Source organism: Linepithema humile, chromosome 6 (genome assembly GCF_040581485.1).
Source record: "Linepithema humile isolate Giens D197 chromosome 6, Lhum_UNIL_v1.0, whole genome shotgun sequence".
In the NCBI taxonomy this organism is placed as follows: Eukaryota; Metazoa; Arthropoda; class Insecta; order Hymenoptera; family Formicidae; genus Linepithema; species Linepithema humile.
The window spans coordinates 3,333,448-3,354,685 of NC_090133.1; the positions used below are offsets into that span (position 1 = coordinate 3,333,448).

Below are 21,238 nucleotides of genomic sequence, written 5' to 3' on the forward strand. Positions count from 1 at the left end.
GTTAAAAATATAGTGGAAAGTTTTCTTTTACAAACTAAGAAGAAATATTTTAAAAATATATCATGTTAATAATTAAAATCAATGAAAAATGTTAGGGTCTGAATGTAACGCAAAAAAAACATAAAGATTACATGACGGAATCGCACTTAAATAATAATTGCAAACACCAAACCAGCAAAATGCATAGAACGTAGTAAACAAAAGTAGTTTCGCGTGAGACAATCGAAATTTTTTTAGTCGCCATAGGAAGCGCCAAAGCTTTGCCCCTCCTATTCATTTCAAAACTCTCATCCCACACCTCAAGTGCATATTTTTCCTGGCGCCTTTCAAATTTTCTCGACATTAAGCTTTGATATATAATGATGGCTTTATAAAGATTGCGCGCGCGTTCCGCTGTGAATTCAAAAGGCGCAATCATCTGACTAGCTATATTCTCTTCTAATTCTGACACGAGCACATCTTCGCATTGGGCGTCATTTTCCACGCCGACATAGTCTTCTAATTTTAAACTCATTTCTGTAGTTAGTGTTTTCTCGCTGTCGTTGGGACATTTATTCTCAGCGTTAATTTCGACAGATTCAGTGAACAAAGATTCATTCGTTTGAATTGGAATATCTTCTGATACCGACTTGTTTTGAATCGCGGTTGAATCAGTCTTTACTTCCATATTCGTCAAGTCTATCAAATCACAGAATACTCCCACATTCTTGTAAGTGACATCGCATACCGTTGTATTGCATCTGACGTCTACGACACTTTTGTTACGGCAAGACGATGTCTGCGTCGCGATAGTTTGCGTTGACTTGAAAATTTTTTTCGAATCGAGACTGTTTTTAGAATCAATCTTGAGATGTAAAAAGGAATTTAATTCCACCTGCGTGCTAACCGATTTATAAGATTTGTTAACAGATTGATTCGCTTCATTCAAGTTTTTATTTTTTGTAAAACGTGGATTAATTTTTCGTATTATTTTTGAGAAAGGTTTCTTATTAGGCAATGTTGAAAACTTGATTTCTTCATGATTCAACATGCCAACCATCGAACTCACAGCGTTTTCATCCACGTGTTCCTTTATATTTTTAATATTACCTTTCAGTGCTGGGATCACCTCCAAAGGTTTCATTCTTCTAATCTGGGAGGAATCGGGTTGATGCTGTTCAATGTCGTTCCGGGTTTTTGAAGATCTTGTCCGTGTGATTAATCGCGTTTGCCAATACCGCGATTCTGATTCCGACTTCGATTTTTTCGGGTTTCCATCGTTATATTTTTTCGAAACCTTTGAGTCAACTTTGTTGGCCGATTTTTTTCTTCTGGGCACTTCTTCTGTGCTTTGTAGAATCTGCTGCTGTTTCAGTTTCCTGCAATAATAAAATTATCTTGTAATTGTTATCTAAATATTTGGATATATATGTGAAAAATAATGTTTCTTACATGAGAGATTCACAGGTTTTTGTCACATGATTTATGCAAGGATCTCTATTCTCCTTCATCTCTTTAGACTGATTTGTCAACATGGATGCACTCAACTCGTTATCAAATGACCTAAAACCAATCATAAAGTATAATTTCTTTTTGTATATTCAAAATATGTATATTTATATATGTATATTTTCAGCATGTGAAAAAGAAACTCTGTAAATATCTTTTATATAAAATAGAAAATAATAAAAAAAATACATTACTCAGCATATTCAATTGATGCATATTTATTCTTCATCGGAGAAACGTATTTTCCAGTTGATCGATATGGCTTCCGCAACATTGGCTGCATCGAAGATGTCACATACATGCTTTCTATATGCGAAGAGTTTATGGCGCTAGGTGGTCTCCAAGCTTGTTGAGCTTTGACAAAAGCAAAATTTTTTTGAAGAACACCTTTCTTTCTGCTAAACATCACATCATCATTGTTTATAACCGATCTGATATCTTCGTTTCTCGAATAATCGATAAGTTTGATGAATTTCGAGTTTCTAGTTAATTGCAAATTGGGTTCACTCTGTACTTCAATTTTTTCGTTTGTTAAAGTTTCCTGTGCGCGTCTGCAATTTGTTGCGGCGTTTAGATTCATCGACACGTTTTGTTGAAACATTTGCTCTTCGATCTTAGAGCAATCTTCTGTAGGCTCTGTAGATTCTGTAGATTCCATTGATTCTGTAGGTTCTGTAGATTCTGTAGATTCCATTGATTCTGTAGGTTCTGTAGGTTCTATAGATTCTGTAAATTCTGTAGATTCTGTAGATTCTGTAGGTTCTGTAGATTTTTCTGTAGGATTTTCTGTAGGTTTCTCGAATCTAGAGGAAGGACTTTGATGAAGGACTTCAATTTTGCAATAGGAATTTGCGGAATTTTCTTCATCACCGTTCAATTGCGACTGAAGCTTATAACTAATGTTTAAGATTGTACAATTTTTAGAACAGTTGGAAATACTTTTTGAGTCATCCTGAGGATATACAGATGAACTTCTTAAAGAGCTCATTTCATCTTGAAGAGCCTGCGACTTAGACAGACTTTTGGCGCATTTTTTAGGATCGAGAGAGACATATTTAATCAAATCCCCCTGGAGGGAAACCAACAGATTTTCCGTATATTGCTTAGATTGGCAGACTGTTTCCGTTATCTTGTTATCTTGAAGAACATCAGACATACGACGTTGCTTCTCTTGCTTCAGAATTGTCTTTAGTGCTTTCATGCTTTGACTCTGTCTCACGATTTTGTTTCGCTTTTTAGAAATTCCGTTTAGTCTGCTGAAAGCCAAATTTTCTTGTAATTTCTTCAATTTTGTTGCTTCCAATATTGACAATTTTTTGTTTAATTTTATTGGTATCTTTGTCTTCCTTAGAGATGACTCTGTGTGTTTGGCAAAATGTGGTTGGATGCGCATTTTGCTTTTCTTTTCCATTAAATTCACAGAACTCTTTTCTTCTAGAAATTTTGTTGCTCCTTTGCTTGTAGACATCTCTGCTCTTTAGTTTGCACTCCCTGTATTTTATTGCAAAAAGAGAAATATTTATAATAAAGAAATAAACAATGTTGATACATGTTTCATATCATGGAGAAAAATATAATAATATATTGTTATGTCAGGTCAAATCATTGCTATCATTATCATCCAAGGTGACACACTTAGACAATCAATTTTGAGTATAACATTATAATTATACAAGATATGCACAAATTGCTCATATTTTATAGATAAAATTTTTTAATTTATTAATTTAAGTCTTTCCAAGTTTTTCGACAAATAAGTAATATTGAATTAAGAATTAAAAGCTGCGAGGATTAGCAGCACGAGTACAATAAGAAATATTGCACATTGATTATTCAAAAAGAAGTCAAAAATGTAATATTAAGGAAAGCATACACACCTAAGAATTCACCGAAGTTGCGTAAGTTAGAATTGACAAAAGGATTTCTGACCAGGTAGACAATCGTTGAAAAATTTCCAATGTTACGAAGCAGACTTGATCACATAAAAAATAAATGAATCTGCACAGATATCCTTTGAAGCTAACGGAAGTCAACTTATTTTTATGCAAGATTATGTAATTTTGCAATAGCGTAGATGGAGATTCGGAAAAACCGATTATATAGAACTAATTTTATACTGACTTTTATTTGTTTCAGCACATTATCCATCCATAAACTATTCCAGTGACGCCAGATTTGAGACGCAAACAGCAAGCAGTGTGAGAGAGGAAAGCCGCAACATGCGCAAGCTACATATAAGCTCCGTGCTTCGGCTAACTTCGGACACTAGAAAAGATCAGACGTACTATTTCTGTCTCCTTTTCACCTCCGTCTTAAAACATTTTTAGGATATCTTTAAGACACTCTAAAAACGCCTTAAAGGGACATCTTTATGACGTCTTAAAAAAGACGTTTTTTAATTTCTTTAACAATTGGCATTTTAAATTTTGCAACATAAAACATTTCAAAAATTTTAAGAGACGTTTTAATTATTTAAGTATTTTACAAGCATCCTAACACTGTCAAAAGTAGCTCAGAAGCAAAAATAAGCGTGTAAAAAGGTTACGGTTATCCGTTGGATTTTAAGAAATGTTAAACAGAAACACAATATTTTTTTTATTGAAAGTATATAAGCTATGGCAGCGCCATACTGCCCGCGATGATAATATAGAAGCTTATACAATAGTGCCATTTTTTGGTCAACTATAGCAACATAACAAAACTACTGATAAGTGCTCTTGTTATTGATTAAATTATGCAATATAATGTAAATGACTTGGTTTAAATTATTTTTTTATATTGTGCGCTGTATAGAAGATAATGATAAAACGAGGTTGATGAAATAAGCGAGAAAACTCCAAGTAGTTAAGACTGTTTTTATTAATTTGTAAATTCAGTGTTCTCAACATTTCAGAGTTCAATTCTTTTACTGCTGGGTGGGTGCTGACTGGCTCGACGATTTGGAATCGCGCATAGAAGCACTGCGTCTACGTTTGAGTTCCTCTTGGCGTCTATTCTTTGCCTCCTTTTGCCTTTGTGCCAGCAGTTTCGCATACTCTGCTGCTTGCTCCTTGCGAGACAAGCAACGCTTCTTCTTCAGTGCCAATCTATGTCTCTTCCTCTATAAATATGACATGAAAAAACATATTTTACAATTAAAAATACATTGAATTGAAATAAATGTAAGTTTTGATATGTAATAATTACGTGATAATTATTTTTTATTTTTTAATTAATTTTCAATTAATTTTAATTTAATCATTTTCAGAATATATTTGTTGACATTTTCAAAGAAAAAGGATATACCTGCAGAACGATCGGGGTGATCAGACGTTGAATTTTCGGCGCCTTCAAACGTTCCTTCTTTCCTTCCTTTTGGACTGGTCGTTTCACTACAAACTGCCGGACATCATCCTTCTTTGAAAGATTGAAGAGCTTACGAATTTTGCTCGCTCTTTTTGGTCCCAGGCGACGTGGTACATTCATATCTGTCAATCCTGGAATTTCCTGTAACAAGTTCATGTCATGGTATTAAAACGTCATAAATCCAAAATTTTGGTAAGTTGCTCTCAGATTAAATTTTAATCTAGATTTAAGATTAAATATATATTTTTATTTAATTCAAAATTTAGAGTTATGTAATAACAAAACCCAATTTCTCTACAATTCAAGTTATTGCATTCAGTAACATTAATGCACTAGGTGTCTCGTTCGTACACTGAGAAAAAGCACAGTTAACGCTGCTATTTCCCAAATTAAAAACGAATTTTATCTTCCATGTATACGATAGTATTTCAAGACAATTGAGATTCTTGAATACACCCTGAACAACATGGGTCTCTAACCTTATTAAACACATAAAAAAGAAACACCAATAATCACTAACCGATTTTCCCTTCTTCACTATGACGAGGGCTAATACAGATAAATTAGAGTCTACAATGCAACCGCGAACGGATTTACGCTTGCGTTCTCCATCACGTCTAGGTCTGTAGCAGGAATGTCCCTTTGACAGCAATAAACGAACACGGCCTATAAACAAATAGTATAACAGTTTTTTAGGTTAATTAGGTAATGTTAAAGTAAATTTTTAACGTTCACTAAATATTGGTTGATGTATAAATTAACATATAAACAGTTGCACATTCGAAGAAAGAGTAATAAATAATGCTGAAATCTCTATCAATAACAAATTATAGACGAATGAAAAATTTAGTATATTTTTCTTCATACAAACCGTTTGTCAGAACACCCTGTTTCATGGGGAACCCTTGCTTGTCATTTCCACCAGAGACGCGGACCACATAGCCCTTCCATTCATCTCCCAGTGCATCAGCTTCTACCTCAGCACCCATGCGCTTTTCGTAGAAAATTCTGAGCTTGTGCTCGTCCGAAATTTCGAATAGCTTTTGACATCCTGTCGCAGGATATGATACGTTCAGCTGCAACAATTAAATGCACGATTAGGAAGAATGTATACAACACATTCACAATTTCAGAATTGAGGTTAAGTTTAGATTGTGATACAAAAGAGTACAATAGCTGTATAAAATAATTTTCCAATAAAATATTCAATTCATGAATTAAATGTTAGAAGGATTATGGTCATGTTATAATTGCAATTTAACGTTATTACGCTACATTTAGCGTAGAATGACTTTGTGCTTCACCTGCTATCACTTGACACAGACGCCACTTGTGATTGGCAATATATGTAAATAAACATAATTTTATGAGATATGTGAATATCGCGGTACCTGTGATGCATCATTGCATCAAAGAAAATCCAAATTATATATGAAAAATGCGAGATTCCTAAATTATTCGCAGATTCTTACCTTCATCGCGACGAGACTTAAACAGTGCCACACGCCATGAACAAGAAAGAGCGAAACGTGCTGCCCAGTGCTGCCACTACTGGTATTGCCGGGTTAAGGTATATTCAAACAACTTGCACATATGCATAAGGAATTGGGTTGGTTCATAAAAAGAAGCATAAGGAAATGAACCAATCCAATTCCTTATGCATATCTTACTATACTATGCAAGTACATGCATTAGAATATACCTTTAGGTTGGATTTTTCGCGCATGTGCAGCTATATTTACCGGATATTTGCCTTAAAGAAGTGAGAAAGCTTGAATTAAATGAAACAATTTTTGCGAAGTATATCTGTGGTGTTGAAAGATCAACGGTTGGAAATTATGATACAATGGTATTAATTTTCTTAGCATTTCTTAGATTAATTATGTTACGTATGTAACTTTATTTGTTGTTTTATCTTATTGACAATCGTAGTTTCATTATTATAACCTTATTTTTCAATTAAAATAATTTTTAAAGATAATTAAATTTAAATTATTTAATGATTGCTGATTGAAATATGTCTTATCTCTTTTTATCAACAAGAAATCAGTGTATATAAAAATATATACACATGCGTGCACAATCTCTTTCTCTCTTCCTCTTTTATCTCACTGAATTATCATGCTACTATCGGGTTTCTTTTGCATTATTTAAGTAAAAAATTATAATTAACATGTATTGTTTGCATTTTTTATTAGTTTTATTACAAAGTAGCAGTATTTATATACATAAAAATAGGAGGAAAAAAATGCCGATCGATAGCACGAGATGAGATCAGCGAAGGATCACCGGCTCGAGCGCCGCCGGCGGCGTGAAATTTGCGTCGCGCAGCATGAATTTTTCGGTCGAGCACTCGACGTGAATTTATCTTGCGCCGCGTAATGTAACAAAGTGCAGCCGCTGCCGCCGCCTTCGACGCGCGATAACTGTCACTATTGCTGCTATACACAGCGAGAAGGAAGAAAAAACGGGCAAAAGGCGGAACTCTCACAAGACAGTGTGGTGTCGGAGGGACGAGAGAGGGGAAGGAAAGAAACGTTGCGCTTCCGAAGGTGCCGACATCGCGTGGACGTGTGTGTGACACTCCGGTGAACGATAGAGAGGGATCGCCGGAGGATTTTCGTTATGTATCGATTTACCACGTAAATACGCTCTCCCTCTCGCAAGAACGACAAATGGAGCACGCGGAATGAGAGTCTGTGACACTGATTACAAGACAGGTAACGTCGCTTTCGCATACGTTTGTGTACGGTGCTGCATTTCGCTGCGCACTTCGCCTGTTCTCCCGCATGATATAGGTTAGAGAGGACGTCTCGTTACCGGAACGACAGCGACGACGACGACGGTAATTAATAAACGACGAGAAAAAAAATGATGTAACGAGGCACGCGCAATCATGCATAATCACGATATTCCGCGCGTCGCATTCGCATTGTCTATGTAAATTTGCGGCGAATTGATCATTCTGCAATCACATGGTCCGATTTTGATAGAAATTTCATCAGCAATCTGCGTGATCTAGTCAATTATATAGGTTTTTGCTCTTTGATCCCAAATACTTAAATTGAAAAACATGTGAAAAACGTATATTGTAGTATATTGTGGTGTTAGAAACCGAAGAAGGAGATTGATAAGATAGGAAAATTATGCTTTGTTGTACACTTTAGCATGATAGATGATTCACATATGTGTTGTTTAGCAAGAAGACATGGATGCTCGAGTGATAGAAGTTTTACAACAGGCGGTCAGCCAAGATCCCAATGTCTTAAAATCTGCGGAGCAAACGTTGAAGCAATGGGAGACTGAGCGTGGATTTTACATAGCACTATATGTAAGTAACTATATTGAGACTAAGGGTTTATTATCATTTCTTATAAGACAGATTTCTCTTGTAATAATAGTTTCATGTATGTATCAAATTTATAGAACATTACGTGAGACAATTATATTTTTATGTGTTATGTGAAACCTTTATTTGGGACATATAATGTTTTATAACATATATTTGTTACATTATATATTTCTTGGCATTGATCTGAAAATATGGTTGTTTATGTAACAATTATTTTCAGAATGTTCTTTCAAATCATTCCTTGGCTGCTGAAGTCAGATGGATGGCTGTAGTATATCTAAAAATTGGTGTTGAAAGATACTGGAGGAAAAACGCACCAAAGTAAGAATATTTTTTGCTAGAAATGAGAGAATGGCTATACAAATGAGATATTTTTTAGTATTAGTAATATATACTTAATAATATATATTATAATTCTAGCGCAATACAAGATAATGAGAAAGAATTCTTGCGGCAGCATCTACTAACAAATTTTGAGGAACCTGTAAATCCATTAGCTGTACAATTAGCAGTTGTTATTGCTAAGATAGCAAGGTAAGGAATGCAATATGAGGTATTGTGCTGCTTTTCTTATATACATATTAATCTCTTTATTTTCTACATAGATATGATTATCCCAGAGAATGGGATGCATTGGTACCAACGTTATTGGAAATAATAAGGCTAGAAAATCCTCTGGCGCAGCGTCAGGCGTTGCTAACGCTGCATCATGTTGTTAAAGCTTTGGCATCTAGACGCTTGGCCGATGGTCAGAGACTCTTCCGAGAATTAACTTTGACTATGTTTAATTTTATTCTAAATTTATGGAACACTTATACCGAATCTTATCTGATCATGGCATCGAACGGGGCCGATGCCAGTCAGATACAGCAAGCCTTAGAGAAGGCGCTCCTACTGCTGAGAATACTTAGACAACTGATTGTAAATGGTTTTTCCAAACCGTCTGAATCTCAGGATGCCATGTTGTTTTTGAAAGTCGTGTTTGAACGAGCGAGAACTTGTCTCGAGTGCCGTTAGTATTTCTTCAATATCTATTCGTGCTATTATGTATTTTAAAACGCCAACATGTTTCATGTACGTCATAAAAGTAACGCTATCTTTTTCTTTTTAGGTAAAACGTTAGCTTCTAGAGGTATACAGATGGATGCGTGTGACAAGTTTATAATACATTTGACCAAAGTTTTAATAGGAGTGTTAGATATACACCCGTTTTGCTACGTGGAACTCATACCGACTTCCTTAGAGTTCTCCGTTTTTTACTGCTTCACAGAGGCCGGCCAGGCATTAGCATTTGAGAGATTTATCATTCAGTGTTTAAATTTAATTAAGAACATTTTATTATCGACATATTATAGACCAGCTAAAGTTATCGAAGGTAAGCTATAACATTCTTGCTCATTTATATATGTTGTGATCTATATTGACGATAATGGGACACTGTTCTTCCAACAGAGACGAAAGATCCATTGGTATTGAGAGCGTGTCAATTGAGGCAAGAGTTTTTTACACCAGAGACGTTAAAAGAAATTTGCTCCAGACTTGTCACACATTATTTGCTTTTAACACCGGCGGATCTGGAAATGTGGGACACTCAACCAGAAAGCTTCGGTGAGCATATTAGTATAACAATGCATTTCTATTCCTGTTTGGAATATCATTAAGAAAAGATTGTTGAGATTAAATAGAATACTTATGATGCGCGTCGCTTATTTCAGCCGGAGTTTTTGACGGGGGGGAGTCATGGAAGTACAGTTTAAGGGTAAGTAATTAAAGACATCCTTCAAAAAATTGAAAAAATATTTAAAAATTATTGTATAATTTTATATTATGATCTCTCTAATGCAAATGTGTATTGCATTGTAGCCTTGCACAGAATCTTTATTTTTGGCAATCTTCCATCACTTTAGAGACGTTCTCGCTTCGGTCCTGGTTGATCTGATGCGACAGCATCATCAACCTGTTGATCCTAACAATTTACATGCGATTCTAGTGAAAGACGCGGTCTACTGCGCGGTTGGTCTTGTCGCGTTCGATTTATATGACGAGGTAAGAGGACAGCGTTGTCAAGAATATCTTATCAGTATTTCATTGACCTAACCAATTTATTTTTTATGCAACAGGTAAATTTTGATCAATGGTTTTCGACGACTCTGAAGGAGGAATTAAAGGTGCGAAGTAATAATTACAGAATTATCAGAAGACGTGTGTGTTGGCTGATCGGCCAATGGACGAGTATGTTGAAGATTTTGCTAAAGAAAACTATGCTCAAAACGATTGTTTATTACTTTTATATCGCAAATTTATCTTTTTGCAGATATCAAATTTAGCGCAGAATTAAGACCGGAGTTGTACAAGCTCATGATAGAAGCACTGAGTCCTGAAGAAGATTTAGGTGTCCGTTTAGCAGCGAGTAATGCCTTGAAGGAGGCGATTGATGATTTTCAATTCAATCCAGAGGAATTTTCTCACTTTTTAGAGCCAGTTTTTTCGTTGCTATTCGCCCTTTTAAAAGAAGTAAACGAGTGCGATACGAAGGTACGTAAAGAACTGGCATTTTTTTTCTCTCTATACTTATATGCTGACGAATCTTTTTACTTTACAGATGCATGTATTATTTGTTTTGTCGTTCATCATCGAACGTGTTGGCAATGGAATCAAGCCGCATGTTGGCGCGCTCAGCTCTTATCTACCAGAGCTTTGGCAGCAGTCTGAAGTATATAATATGCTGAGGTGCGCCATAGTGTCAACTTTAATACATTTAGAGAAGGTAAATGTGCGATTTATTGAATCGGTAAATCGATGATGATCTTTTCCTAACGCCGTCGTGTGTCAACAGGCTTTAGGATCCGAAAGCGTGATTCTGGAACCGTTGGTGGTAGGCGTCGTGAGTATGAGTTGTGATGTCAATGAAGAGGGACACGTTTATTTATTAGAAGATGGATTGGAATTGTGGTTAGCCTTGGTGGAAAATGCGCCTGCTCCAACGCCAGCTATAATGGATCTCTTCAGGAATATGCCCGCATTATTAGGTTAATATTGCTAATAATTGTTAATAATTTTTGACGAGTTGGGGTAAAATTAATCGTACTGCTTTGGCTTTTTCAGATCAATCTACGGAAAATCTGCGTTTGTGTTTGTACATAATTCAAGCGTACGTGTTGTTGAGTCCGCTAGACTTCTTCACTCACAGAGGTTCTATAGTCATCGAAGCACTGAAAGCGCTCTTGAGCGATTTACGGGCAGAAGGTAGAGTGATGGCGCTGAGATTATTCGAGGTTTGTCTCAGAGCTTCCCCTCAGCAGGGCGCGGAACTGATCAAGCCCATTTTGCTGAAGATATTCGAGTAAGTAGACGTTTTTTTTTCTAAAGAGACTATGTTTAGAGACAACTGTATCGAATGAGATTTGGAATGCGACGCGATGTGTTGACAGGAGCGTTTATAACGGCGAGGAGTACCCGATGGTCATGACCATGAACCTATCCATCGTCGCGAGAGTTTTACTAGGTGCTCGAGATATTTTTGTACAGGTGAGAAAAAAAGTTCCATCTGTGTATGATTACGCGGACTCGTTTAGTGATAGAAGAATACTGTTGCAGGTTATCAGGGACCTATCTCAGAGTATAGAAACCGAAACGAGGGAAGAGGTTGTACTCGGAAAGATGATACGCGGATGGGTCTACGGAATGCCTTTGGTGCCTCAGACCGAAAAGCGTAAATTGCTAGCCCTCGCGCTCTGCTCCCTTCTCGGGGCGAACAGTCCACCCACGGTTCTCGAATACTTTCCACAGATAATATCGAATATCGTCGAGACGCTCAACGACGTCTCCGCGTTCGACGATATGGGTTATCTTGTCGAGTAAGATTTGAACATTTATTTTACACGATATAAAGTTAAAGGAATCGTGATTTCTGACAGTCATGTGATATTATTACAATGATTTTATAATATTTATTAGAAATGAATAACTTCTTTTATAATTGTTTAGAATTATTTTGTAGCTGTTGCTATCGAAAAATATTCCATTATATTTATTTTAATGTTGCAATTACTTTGATTGAGCAGAGTACAGCTTTCATAGAATAAAACATTTGACTTTTTATCAAAATATGTAACTGTTGGAACAAAAATTGTTTTAGTTCCTTGATGATCACCGAACAACTCAGCCCATCGCAATTGGAGGATGTAGATTACGAAACTGAGCACGCCCAGCGACAGAGGAGACTTGATTACAGCGATCCTGTGCATACTATAGCCTTGAAAGATACGTTCCAAAGTCAGGTAAGAATCTCGCAAATTCTCTTTTGTTATTTGATTTGGTTGCTCAGATACTGAAGGCTCTTTTGAAATTGTTAGTTGATCACGCTGCGAAGTATAGTTGGGGAAAATCAATTCGACCAACTGATGCTCACCCTCACCCCCGAGATTGACGAAACACTCAAGGATTACATATCGCTGTGAGGAAGGAGCAAGATCAAAACACAATACAGGATTCAACAAATGCAAAGTATGTACGAGAGAAATTTTACGGCGCTGCAGTGTAAAACGGTACTATTTTATTGTATAATACTACCATCTGTTTCATTGTATTAATAATGTTGATAATAAAAGGTCCTACTCTCTCTCTTTTTCTGCGCCGATTCAAAGATTTCTTCTCTAATTTCGTTTTTAGATATATCCACATACTATTGCATTATATTATTTGTCACAAACTTATATATTTCCTTATTTTAAATAAGAAGTTACTCGACCTAAAATTTTGAGAAATGCCTGTTTCCTTGCGGAGATGTGTAATTTAACGACATAAAACCTAACAGAAGTAAACTAATTCAAATACTGGAACCCAAATTTACTTTCATAAATTTTCTCGGTATTCGACAATTTAACAAAAGGTGCCACAAATTCAAATTAGAGCTAATAATACAAATTTTGTCCATATATTTTTACATTAATAATTATAGTTGCTCATGTAATTTGTCTAAATACATAACATTTTTTTTACAGTGTAATCATCATCTAATATAACGCAGCAATAATTATTAAAATATTTATAATAATTAAAAATTGCAATATTATGAGTGATCTGGTAATTCATCCTGGATTAGGAAAAAAAGATCATGTTCTTGATCGAATATGTTTGAAAATTATTGAGGAGACTATTTAGGAAACAGCTTTTTTTCGTTCAGTGAGTAAAAGTTGTACAACTTGTATTTTTTAAAATATAATCTTTACTATATATTCAACATTCCTTCCTCTCCTCATCCAGATATCATCCTCGGACGGTTCAATTGACTTTATCCCTTCTCCTTCTCCCGCGCTGTAACGACGTGCGCGCTGTCTGTCGGCCGTGCGCGCAACCGCGAACAGCTGTCGTCCGTGTGGTCTGTGTCAAATCTTGGCAGGGGGTTAGCCGAGTGTCGGGCTATTGCGGATTGTGGTGCTGTGGTGTGTGTATCGTGTACTCCATCCGGCGAGGATCCGGAATTCGGGTGAGTGAAGTCAACACTTCGATTACGCGCCGCGACGCCGGGACGCGTGCGGCGAGCGTTCCGCGCGTGTCGTAAATTCCATGGCCGCATCGCAACTTTGCAACGCCGACCGTGTGCCTCTTCGTAACGCTCGTGTGTGCGGTGCGCGTTCGATCGATTCTCCGCGCATCGCGTACGTACGCGTTCTCTAACGTAAGGTTCTCTCTCGCACGCGTTCGCGTACGCGATTAAAAACACCTGTCGTCGCGCACCGTCACGCACCGGCGATAATGACGCTCGTGTTTTGATTATGCCGCCGCTTACGCGGCATCATTGCCGCGGCCCCCCTCGTGGCACGGCCCGGCGAATTTTTGAATGATCGTGAATGAGCGTGGGCGTATCACGTGACCGATCGTAGGTAGTATCGTATAGTCTGTCCTTCTTCCGGGAAAACCATTGATAATCTCTCGTTGCTCTCCTTTGCGCGGATGCAGCCGGGAGCCGAGTCAGTTCGCCTTTGGCATTTGCCTTCCTTTCCCTGGATTATGGATTAGCGTTGCTCTCCGCATAACGCAAGCAGAAAAAGAAATACGTAAACTCTCTAAATCTTCTTAATGCGTGTAAATAACATCGCTCGAGTTAACTTCGGAGTATAAAGTCTGATTAGAGTCTAAAGATAGAATTTACTGGTAGGAAATAAAATTTGCACGGCAATATTTATGACTTGGAAGTATTAGCATACGAAAATCTCGAGTTTAACAATTGATTTGCGAAGTTTTTCAAATTCCGCCATTATCGTTGCTTCTCTCTCTGGATTTTTATTTGTGTAATATTGCGATATTGATTACGGAGTAGACAATTGATGGACAATTCAATCAGGCAACGGTAGACAATGTAGTTATGATCGGCACTAGCCGACATTGGTAGAATTTGCTCTCACTTGACCGCAATTGACTCTAATTGGTATCGACGTGACCGTTAAATTGTGATGTCCCTGTTTAACGGACTCGCCGATTTTCACTTCGTGCGGATTCTCGCGCTCCGCATTTCGCATTGGAATCCAGCGTATCGCTCGCCGGTCGATGGCGTGCTCTCGCCAATCCAATCGTTAACGGCAGCTTAATGACAAATAATTTGATATTCCCTGAACGCCGCACGGCGATTATGCGAGTGCATTGATGCCGCCGAGCGTAAAAACCATCTCACACTCGCGATTCCCCGTGTTTTTTCTATTTCGCCCGGCGTATCCGCTTTGACCTCCGACTTTTACCGCGTGTCACATTTGTCGTCCGCAGATTGCGCATTTTCAGACTGCGAAATTTAGAGTTGAGTTTTTCTTATTCAATTTTTTTGTGACCTTTGAAGGAAACAAGGAATATGTTCTTTTGTTGCTATCAAATAATAAGTGTCGAGATTCTTTGTTTAGAGCCATTATTTCCAACGTTTGTAACGTTAACCGACAATTCCAGCTTGTTAAAAAAATTGCTAATATAAAAAGATAAAATATTGTCATCGAAGGAGAAAAAATTTTAAACTTTTTTCGTTTGATTTTCTTCTTTTTTGATGATATTTCGATCATATTGGCAACTTTGTCGACAAGTTGGAAGTAAACATATTAAAGTTAACCGATGTTGGAAAAAGGTGGGGTGGAAGGTGATCCTTAGATCAAGAATACATTATTTTCTTATACTTTCTAAGTAAGTAACTTTCTGCTAGTTATTAAGCTTGTATATAAATTCGACCGCGTACGGCTCGAACAACCGCAGATTTGGGCGAATTAGGATAGAGATAAATAGAGAAGAATTGATGGGATTTATTGCACAAAGCGGCGCGTATGAATATTCCGTAAAGAATAGGCGGATCAAAAGAGATTAATGGAAATTCTGCGGAAAATTTTCAACTACAATTTTTGCGAATATCGGAGTGGAGGAACATGCGAATGATTCGAATTTATTTTAAATTATATTTTTATTTTCTGTTTATTTTTATCATAATTTTAGCGACGCCAATAACTCTTATCAGTATTAGTTAACGGGTAGCACAACAATAATTGCGTTTAACATAGGAGATAAGATAATGATAATATTTGGAAGAAAAAAAGATAATTTCGCATCGTAATTTGATAAAGAGAAGAGAAAACACATTTGCTAAGAATATGTAGGTATAGAAAATTGCTAAATTTAGAAAATTTTGATCACAAATGCAAAAATAGTATTTCAGAGTTCATAAAAACTTCAATTTCACACCTCTCTCGTGCAGGTAAAATCTGATTTTCGTCAATATTGCATTATCGTCATGAATAGCCATAAAATAAACCATTCATTGGGATGCAATGCGATTGGATCATGGTGGATCTACATCAATATGTACATAATTTGACATGACTAGAAATTTCGATATTAATTAACATTTCAATTCGCAGACAGAAGCGTCGGGTTCGTTTCGGGTGGGCGGGCAAAATTTAACATGGATATTTTACTACACTGCCGATAATTTATGTATATTCCCGTGTGAGATGTAAATTGCATTTTTTTCGCCTTTTATTAAAGAGAGATTTATTATTTATATTAAGCTGCACTTTTTATAGGATCTTTATGTAGGATGTAAATAACGCGTTTCCGTGTTCAAATCGTTGCAAAATTAATGATGCAGCGGATAAAATTGTACAAATTGCGTGCAATATGCAACGATTACAGATATAGCGCGCGTCGCGGGTGTCGAATGGATTTTTGTGCGATAAAATAAACGTATACTTGGGGGAATTGAACGCGGCGATATTTCCAATATCGATCGATAATCATCAATGCCATTTATAAAAAAATGATTTCATTACGATTGTATCGCGCATTTGGAATTTCGACTGGAAAACAAAAATGTTGTGCCGCAAAATTGTGAATGTTCCTGACGTTTTCCACGTTAATTTAATGTGCCGCGTCGCGCTGTCAAGCGTAGCTGCATCGACAACGCCATTTAAATCGTTCTGGCGAATCGAGTTAGCGTGTAATATTATTATGACGGTTACATTGTGAGCATTAATACGCGTACCAGTGCAATCAAGATAGTGCAAGAATATTTTTCACCGATTAATTTACCTCCTCGGCGAAAGACAAACAATAATTACGAGTGTGACGGAAATATCGGCTGACAAATAACAATAATTCTTTGCACTATCCTTCTAATTAATCTTGGCATTAAATCAATACGGGATATATTAATTGAGCTTCGAGCTTCATTCGAGCTCCCTCAATATAACAACAAACAGAATCAGGCAATATTTATGCAGGCACTTGTAAAAATATAAGATTTCTCCTCGTACGATAAATATTTTGAATAAATATTTTCTCAATTCGAAGGCTCGTGAAAATTGTTGGCAATTTTTTTTTCTTAACGTTTGTTATTAATTATTCTTTAACTATTTTAAATTTTGATCTAATTCTTCGTGTAAAAATCGAGTCCCTTTGACAATCGGACATAAGCTGCATCGGCGCTGGTACAATGAGTTATTTAATTGCAACATCTTTTCTTCCACGCGCTCTCAACGGAAATCGATTCCTTGGGAAATGATGGCGGCGTCTTATCACTGGTGAGATTAGCGCATCTGCCGCCGATTTCCATTTTGCGAATTGAATAATTTAACGCGCTGGAAATTCACGATGGCAGATGCGTGCTCGCATAACCGTCGTAATTGCTTATAATAAACTCTGTCGCGGTGCCTTCGAAGTGCGTATAACTGCGCGAAACCGTCGCGGTTGATAAGATGAGATTCTTGATAAAAAGATAGTGCCAAAAATAATGTATAATATATATCGATAAAAATAACACTAGGGGACATCATGCACGTGAGTTATTTTATGATCGTTGAGCGGAATATTGCGGAAATAATTGGAGCGTCGCAAAAAAGTTGAAAATTTCTAACAGACGACTTTCAAAATTATTTTTTTCACGATTCGCGATTTTATCATTCGTTATAAATTGAATTAAAAAAATGTCGGGGAGCGCCGTTGTTCATTTATATCTTGAATAACCGGAGTCGTGCGCGTTTGGTCAATTAAACGAGACAGCTGACACACGATGATAAAACCGCGTAACGCGACAAAGGATGCGAGTCGCGTGATAGTTGTCGCTGCCTCCCGCCGGCGCGCCGCGTATTTTTAGAAGTGTTTTACGAAACCGCGGGGGCGGTTTGCACGGCCGGATACGACGGGCGCCGATGGGGAGGGATCTATCGAGTGATAGTGGCACCATGACCTAGTCGTACATGCTCTTTGGGACGAAGGTTTCTTAGCAACGGCCTCGCCGCCGCCGAGTTTCGCAACATCATGAGAAAGTTTCGCGCCCCGGACAAATCAGCGCTCGGGAAAATTTCATTCCGCTGATTTATACGAGACGCGGAAACTAGTCGCGAACTGTTCTTTCCCGACCTAATGAGCTTCGCAAAGTAATTGAGAATGAGTGACGCATATTTCTCTGTATGCAAAGTAGTTATGGAATTAAAAGGGACGTAGATGCGAATGCAATATATCAGAAAATATGTGGAAAATTAAAGTGTAAAAAATTAGACACAGTTTATTAATTTCGTGGAAAATAATGCAAGGAATACAACAAAAAATTGAATTATTGCAGAAATATTAAAAAAATTTTTAATCTAATTAATAATATACAAAAATATAATATTAACGATGTTTTTAAAGTGTATCAAAATTGAAATAGCCATGTATTTTATGTTTCCACGTGAGATTAATTGCTTCTAAAGGGAAGATGGAGAGATATCGACAGAATAATTTAATTGTTAGACAAGTTATACGCCAATAATTTTAATTGCTTTCGCGGAGGCTCTACTGTCACATTTACGGAAACTGTACGGCCATTAGACACGCGAGAATTAACGTGAGCAGAGAAGCGACTTTTACGCTTGTTTGTATTGACGACACACATACCTTTTTAACTCAAAAAGCCTTTCATTAAATTTATTGCATTTTATCGGATCGAGTTTCCCCCAAAAAGAAACAACATTCTTTCCTTCGTTTATTGCTTAATAACTCGCCGAGTTAAACTAATATACAGTTTGCCGATTCTATTTATTACATATGTAGTTAGAAATTCTCAAGTTATCGATAAATTTGCGGACAAACTTCATGAGATGAATAAATCGCTCGTAATTTATTGTACTTTGGTAACAAAGCTTATAGCATATGCGATAAATTTCGATTTATTTACAAGACATATGTGTCTAGCGATTATTAATAATTATTATTTTCATTGTGATGAATAGATTTTCGTATTAATTGTGATTTCCTAAAACGTTTCTCAAAATATTCGATACGAGTTTTCTTTTAAAGACGTCGTTATTCAATTTAAAGAAATTATTACGGGCTATTAGTTCTCTCTTATATTTTGCGAAAGTCGTGATTAAAAAGGACGCTTTCGACCCGACGTTCATGTCTTTCAAACGCTAATTAAGCATCTCTTGAGAAATCAAGCGCGATCGCGGGGGCGGCGGTTTGTGGATAAAGCTCGGGGTCTGTGCCTTAAATTAAAAAAAGATTATTCCGCGAAGAGATAGATCTCTCCCGCGATTTAAACGGGCGGCCGGTCTGGGAGATCCGAGGTGAATAACTGGCGCGGAAAGCGCGGAAAGAGATGGGGAGAGAAAGAGGGAGGGCAGGATAGGATGCTTGTCAGTTCGAGGGCTCGTGACAAATCCGTAAATTGCGAGAGCTGAACAACGCTTACTAGAAAGGCCGTTGATTATATTCATAATCGATACGTCGTTGAAACCACTACTGCACCACCACACGTATACGCGCACGCAAGACAAAGATCCTGTTAAAACAGGACGGTATTAATAAATCGTAAAATCGATTCGCGCCGCTCGCGCTCTCGCTTTTAGTGCCAATTCTCTCGTTTCCTTGGGAGACGCGCTTATTCTTATGATTTTTATCCAATCATCGAGAGAGAGAGAGCTGCGAGGAGCTGCTTCCTCGCCGAGAAACGACATTACATGGGACGGTCAATGACTCTGCGAAAAATATTCCAGAAATATCGGGGAAGCGACGCTATTTGTGGAATGTTGCACGGGATGTTGGGGGAGTCTGATATCTCGTGATTCGGGAGATTCCGAAATGTATTAACTGAACTGTGATACAGATAAGAAGTTTGAATGTTAAGTGCGGATTAGTTTTATAATCGCGCGTAGGTTGTTCTGAAAATACAACGACGACAGCGTTTTTCCTCTGCAAATAAATCGGAAAAGTTAGTTTCCAACATTTTATGATATGCAGTTAATAGAGTAATTTTTTTTTTGCTATTTAAAGTTACATTCCTATTTAAAATTAGAAAATAAACGAGCACGCGTCTGTTGAGTTTTATTTTTATAATTTTCCGAATCGTTTCAGTTTTCTTCAAGCTTTATCGTTTGTAAGGGCTTTTTATTTGCTATTGATTTTTTTTCGATTTAATATTAAGAGCACTTTCGACAGCGGTTGTAAAATCATCACATGCGCATTTGGTGCCGAAATAATTCATCGAAGTTTCATTTATATTTATTTTTATCTGACCTTATACTACTACATTCTACGTAATAGCACAATTGCTAAATTAAGCTAGTATCCCGTCCCGGAGGGTGACAAACACCGTTTACCCTATCCTTCCGCTACGCGCACGTAATCCCGAAGCAAGCGACGTGACACAGTGACTTCTTGTCGTCACAGACACCCGGTATACACGTGAAGAGAGCAGAGGCACGCGAATAAAGTCAAGGGTTGCGGTGGGAGAAGAAGAAAGAGGGCGATAGAGAAAGGGCAGGCAGCAGCGGCGGATCTTGGAAATTTCCCTGCGGAATTAATCACAATGGAAGCCAAAAATGAAATTCTCCGACTTGAAAAAAAAAGAGAATGATTATTCTGATAAAATTTTTTCGCACTGCATTTGTCATTCTCAATCTGCGGAAATGTCTCATAAAAACACGGAGGAGATTAATACGAGACTCTCTCTCGCAGCGATTCGCGCAGTCTCCTCGCCTGGATCCGCCGCCCCTGACGAGCGACGGAGAGGCCGCTATCGCGAAAGAAGAGGGTAGGGTAGGGTATCGAAACGCGGCGAGTGGGACACAGGGAGGAAGCCAGTAGGGGGGGAGGGGGGAGGGGAGACGGGCGACGCGGAGAGGGACGCGCGCAGTGCGAGAGGGACGGCGAATCCGAGCCGTAGCGGACGCGTATCGATCGGCCAGCAGAAAACTACCCCTTAGCAGGAGGCTTCGCAGTGTGCGCGAAGACCGACCACCAACGTAACGAGAGTAGTAGTCGGCGGTGATCTCGCGGTGCTCGTGGGCCCCACGCGGATCGTCCCTCTGTCGTTTTCTCACGCACGCACACAGGCACGCACGCATCCGTTCGCGACCGCCCGTCCGTCTCGGCCACATCGTCATCGTCGTCGTCGTCGCCGTCGCCGTCGCCGCCGTCGTCGTCGTCGTCGTCGTCGTCCACAGTGTGCAGCAAGGGCGCGTTTACAGGGGTGCACATCCGGTTTGCCGGAGGGCCGAGCGCTCGCAGGCAGAGGTGAGAACGCGTTCTCGTTCTGCGCTCGCA

At 38.0% G+C, this 21,238-nt stretch overlaps 4 protein-coding genes and 1 long non-coding RNA gene across 15 annotated transcripts in view; 3 read left to right on the forward strand and 2 right to left on the reverse strand.

Annotated features, from left to right (window-relative positions):
• Positions 1-101: 101 nt before the first annotated feature.
• Positions 102-3,743, reverse strand: LOC105670655 (putative leucine-rich repeat-containing protein DDB_G0290503). 3 transcript variants are annotated; one of them, XM_012364292.2, is made up of 5 exons: positions 3,610-3,743; positions 3,366-3,460; positions 1,683-2,979; positions 1,432-1,542; positions 102-1,358 (listed from the first exon to the last, which is right to left on the reverse strand). In XM_012364292.2, the coding sequence occupies exons 3-5, from the start codon at positions 2,954-2,956 to the stop codon at positions 128-130; spliced, it is 2,616 nt and encodes an 871-aa protein (XP_012219715.1). In that variant the 5' UTR covers positions 2,957-2,979; positions 3,366-3,460; positions 3,610-3,743; the 3' UTR covers positions 102-127. The 3 variants fall into 3 exon arrangements, with proteins under 3 accessions (XP_012219715.1, XP_012219714.1, XP_012219716.1); XM_012364291.2 differs by having other exon boundaries at positions 3,366-3,507; positions 3,610-3,708; XM_012364293.2 differs by lacking the exon at positions 1,432-1,542 and having other exon boundaries at positions 3,366-3,628.
• A 586-nt stretch (positions 3,744-4,329) lies between these two features.
• Positions 4,330-6,445, reverse strand: RpS6 (ribosomal protein S6). The gene is made up of 5 exons (XM_012364294.2): positions 6,306-6,445; positions 5,705-5,909; positions 5,354-5,499; positions 4,774-4,974; positions 4,330-4,588 (listed from the first exon to the last, which is right to left on the reverse strand). The coding sequence occupies exons 1-5, from the start codon at positions 6,309-6,311 to the stop codon at positions 4,394-4,396; spliced, it is 753 nt and encodes a 250-aa protein (XP_012219717.1). The 5' UTR covers positions 6,312-6,445; the 3' UTR covers positions 4,330-4,393.
• On the forward strand, positions 4,513-4,962 carry LOC137000373 (uncharacterized). The gene is made up of 2 exons (XR_010890622.1): positions 4,513-4,649; positions 4,736-4,962. It is a non-coding gene; the product is annotated as an uncharacterized lncRNA (long non-coding RNA).
• Positions 6,446-7,096: 651 nt separating the features above from the next.
• Positions 7,097-13,422, forward strand: Impbeta11 (importin beta11). 2 transcript variants are annotated; one of them, XR_010890620.1, is made up of 19 exons: positions 7,097-7,553; positions 8,033-8,164; positions 8,406-8,506; positions 8,606-8,719; positions 8,791-9,197; positions 9,297-9,560; positions 9,638-9,793; positions 9,901-9,944; positions 10,049-10,231; positions 10,306-10,417; positions 10,500-10,720; positions 10,788-10,952; positions 11,022-11,214; positions 11,291-11,528; positions 11,617-11,713; positions 11,783-12,042; positions 12,324-12,465; positions 12,541-12,732; positions 13,189-13,422. XR_010890620.1 is itself a non-coding variant. In XM_012364237.2 (18 exons), the coding sequence occupies exons 2-18, from the start codon at positions 8,042-8,044 to the stop codon at positions 12,643-12,645; spliced, it is 2,925 nt and encodes a 974-aa protein (XP_012219660.1). In that variant the 5' UTR covers positions 7,097-7,553; positions 8,033-8,041; the 3' UTR covers positions 12,646-12,812. The 2 variants fall into 2 exon arrangements, 1 of the variants encoding a protein (XP_012219660.1); XM_012364237.2 differs by lacking the exon at positions 13,189-13,422 and having other exon boundaries at positions 12,541-12,812.
• A 96-nt stretch (positions 13,423-13,518) lies between these two features.
• EndoA (endophilin-A) overlaps positions 13,519-21,238 on the forward strand; it is a 31,615-nt gene continuing 23,895 nt past the window's right edge. For 3 of the 8 annotated variants that reach the window (XM_067356677.1, XM_067356675.1, XM_067356676.1), the window contains exon 1: positions 13,521-13,673. The gene's annotated coding sequence lies outside the window, so the exon portion shown is untranslated. Of the gene's footprint in view, positions 13,674-20,820; positions 21,209-21,238 lie in introns of those variants that run through there. The other 5 variants (XM_067356670.1, XM_067356673.1, XM_067356674.1 and 2 more) reach the window with 3 other exon arrangements.

Coding starts and splice junctions, on each gene's coding strand:
- Impbeta11 (XM_012364237.2), top strand. CDS start 8,042: ATGGATGCTCGAGTGATAGAAGTTTTACAACAGGCGGTCAGCCAAGAT. Junction 8,165..8,405: donor GATTTTACATAGCACTATAT/GTAAGTAACTAT, acceptor AATTATTTTCAG/AATGTTCTTTCAAATCATTC. Junction 8,720..8,790: donor GTTATTGCTAAGATAGCAAG/GTAAGGAATGCA, acceptor TTTTCTACATAG/ATATGATTATCCCAGAGAAT.
- RpS6 (XM_012364294.2), bottom strand. Junction 4,975..5,353: donor TAGTGAAGAAGGGAAAATCG/GTTAGTGATTAT, acceptor AACTTGTTACAG/GAAATTCCAGGATTGACAGA. Junction 4,589..4,773: donor TCACCCCGATCGTTCTGCAG/GTATATCCTTTT, acceptor TCATATTTATAG/AGGAAGAGACATAGATTGGC.
- LOC105670655 (XM_012364292.2), bottom strand. CDS start 2,956: ATGTCTACAAGCAAAGGAGCAACAAAATTTCTAGAAGAAAAGAGTTCT. Junction 1,543..1,682: donor GCATCAATTGAATATGCTGA/GTAATGTATTTT, acceptor GATTGGTTTTAG/GTCATTTGATAACGAGTTGA. Junction 1,359..1,431: donor AAAACCTGTGAATCTCTCAT/GTAAGAAACATT, acceptor TTATTATTGCAG/GAAACTGAAACAGCAGCAGA.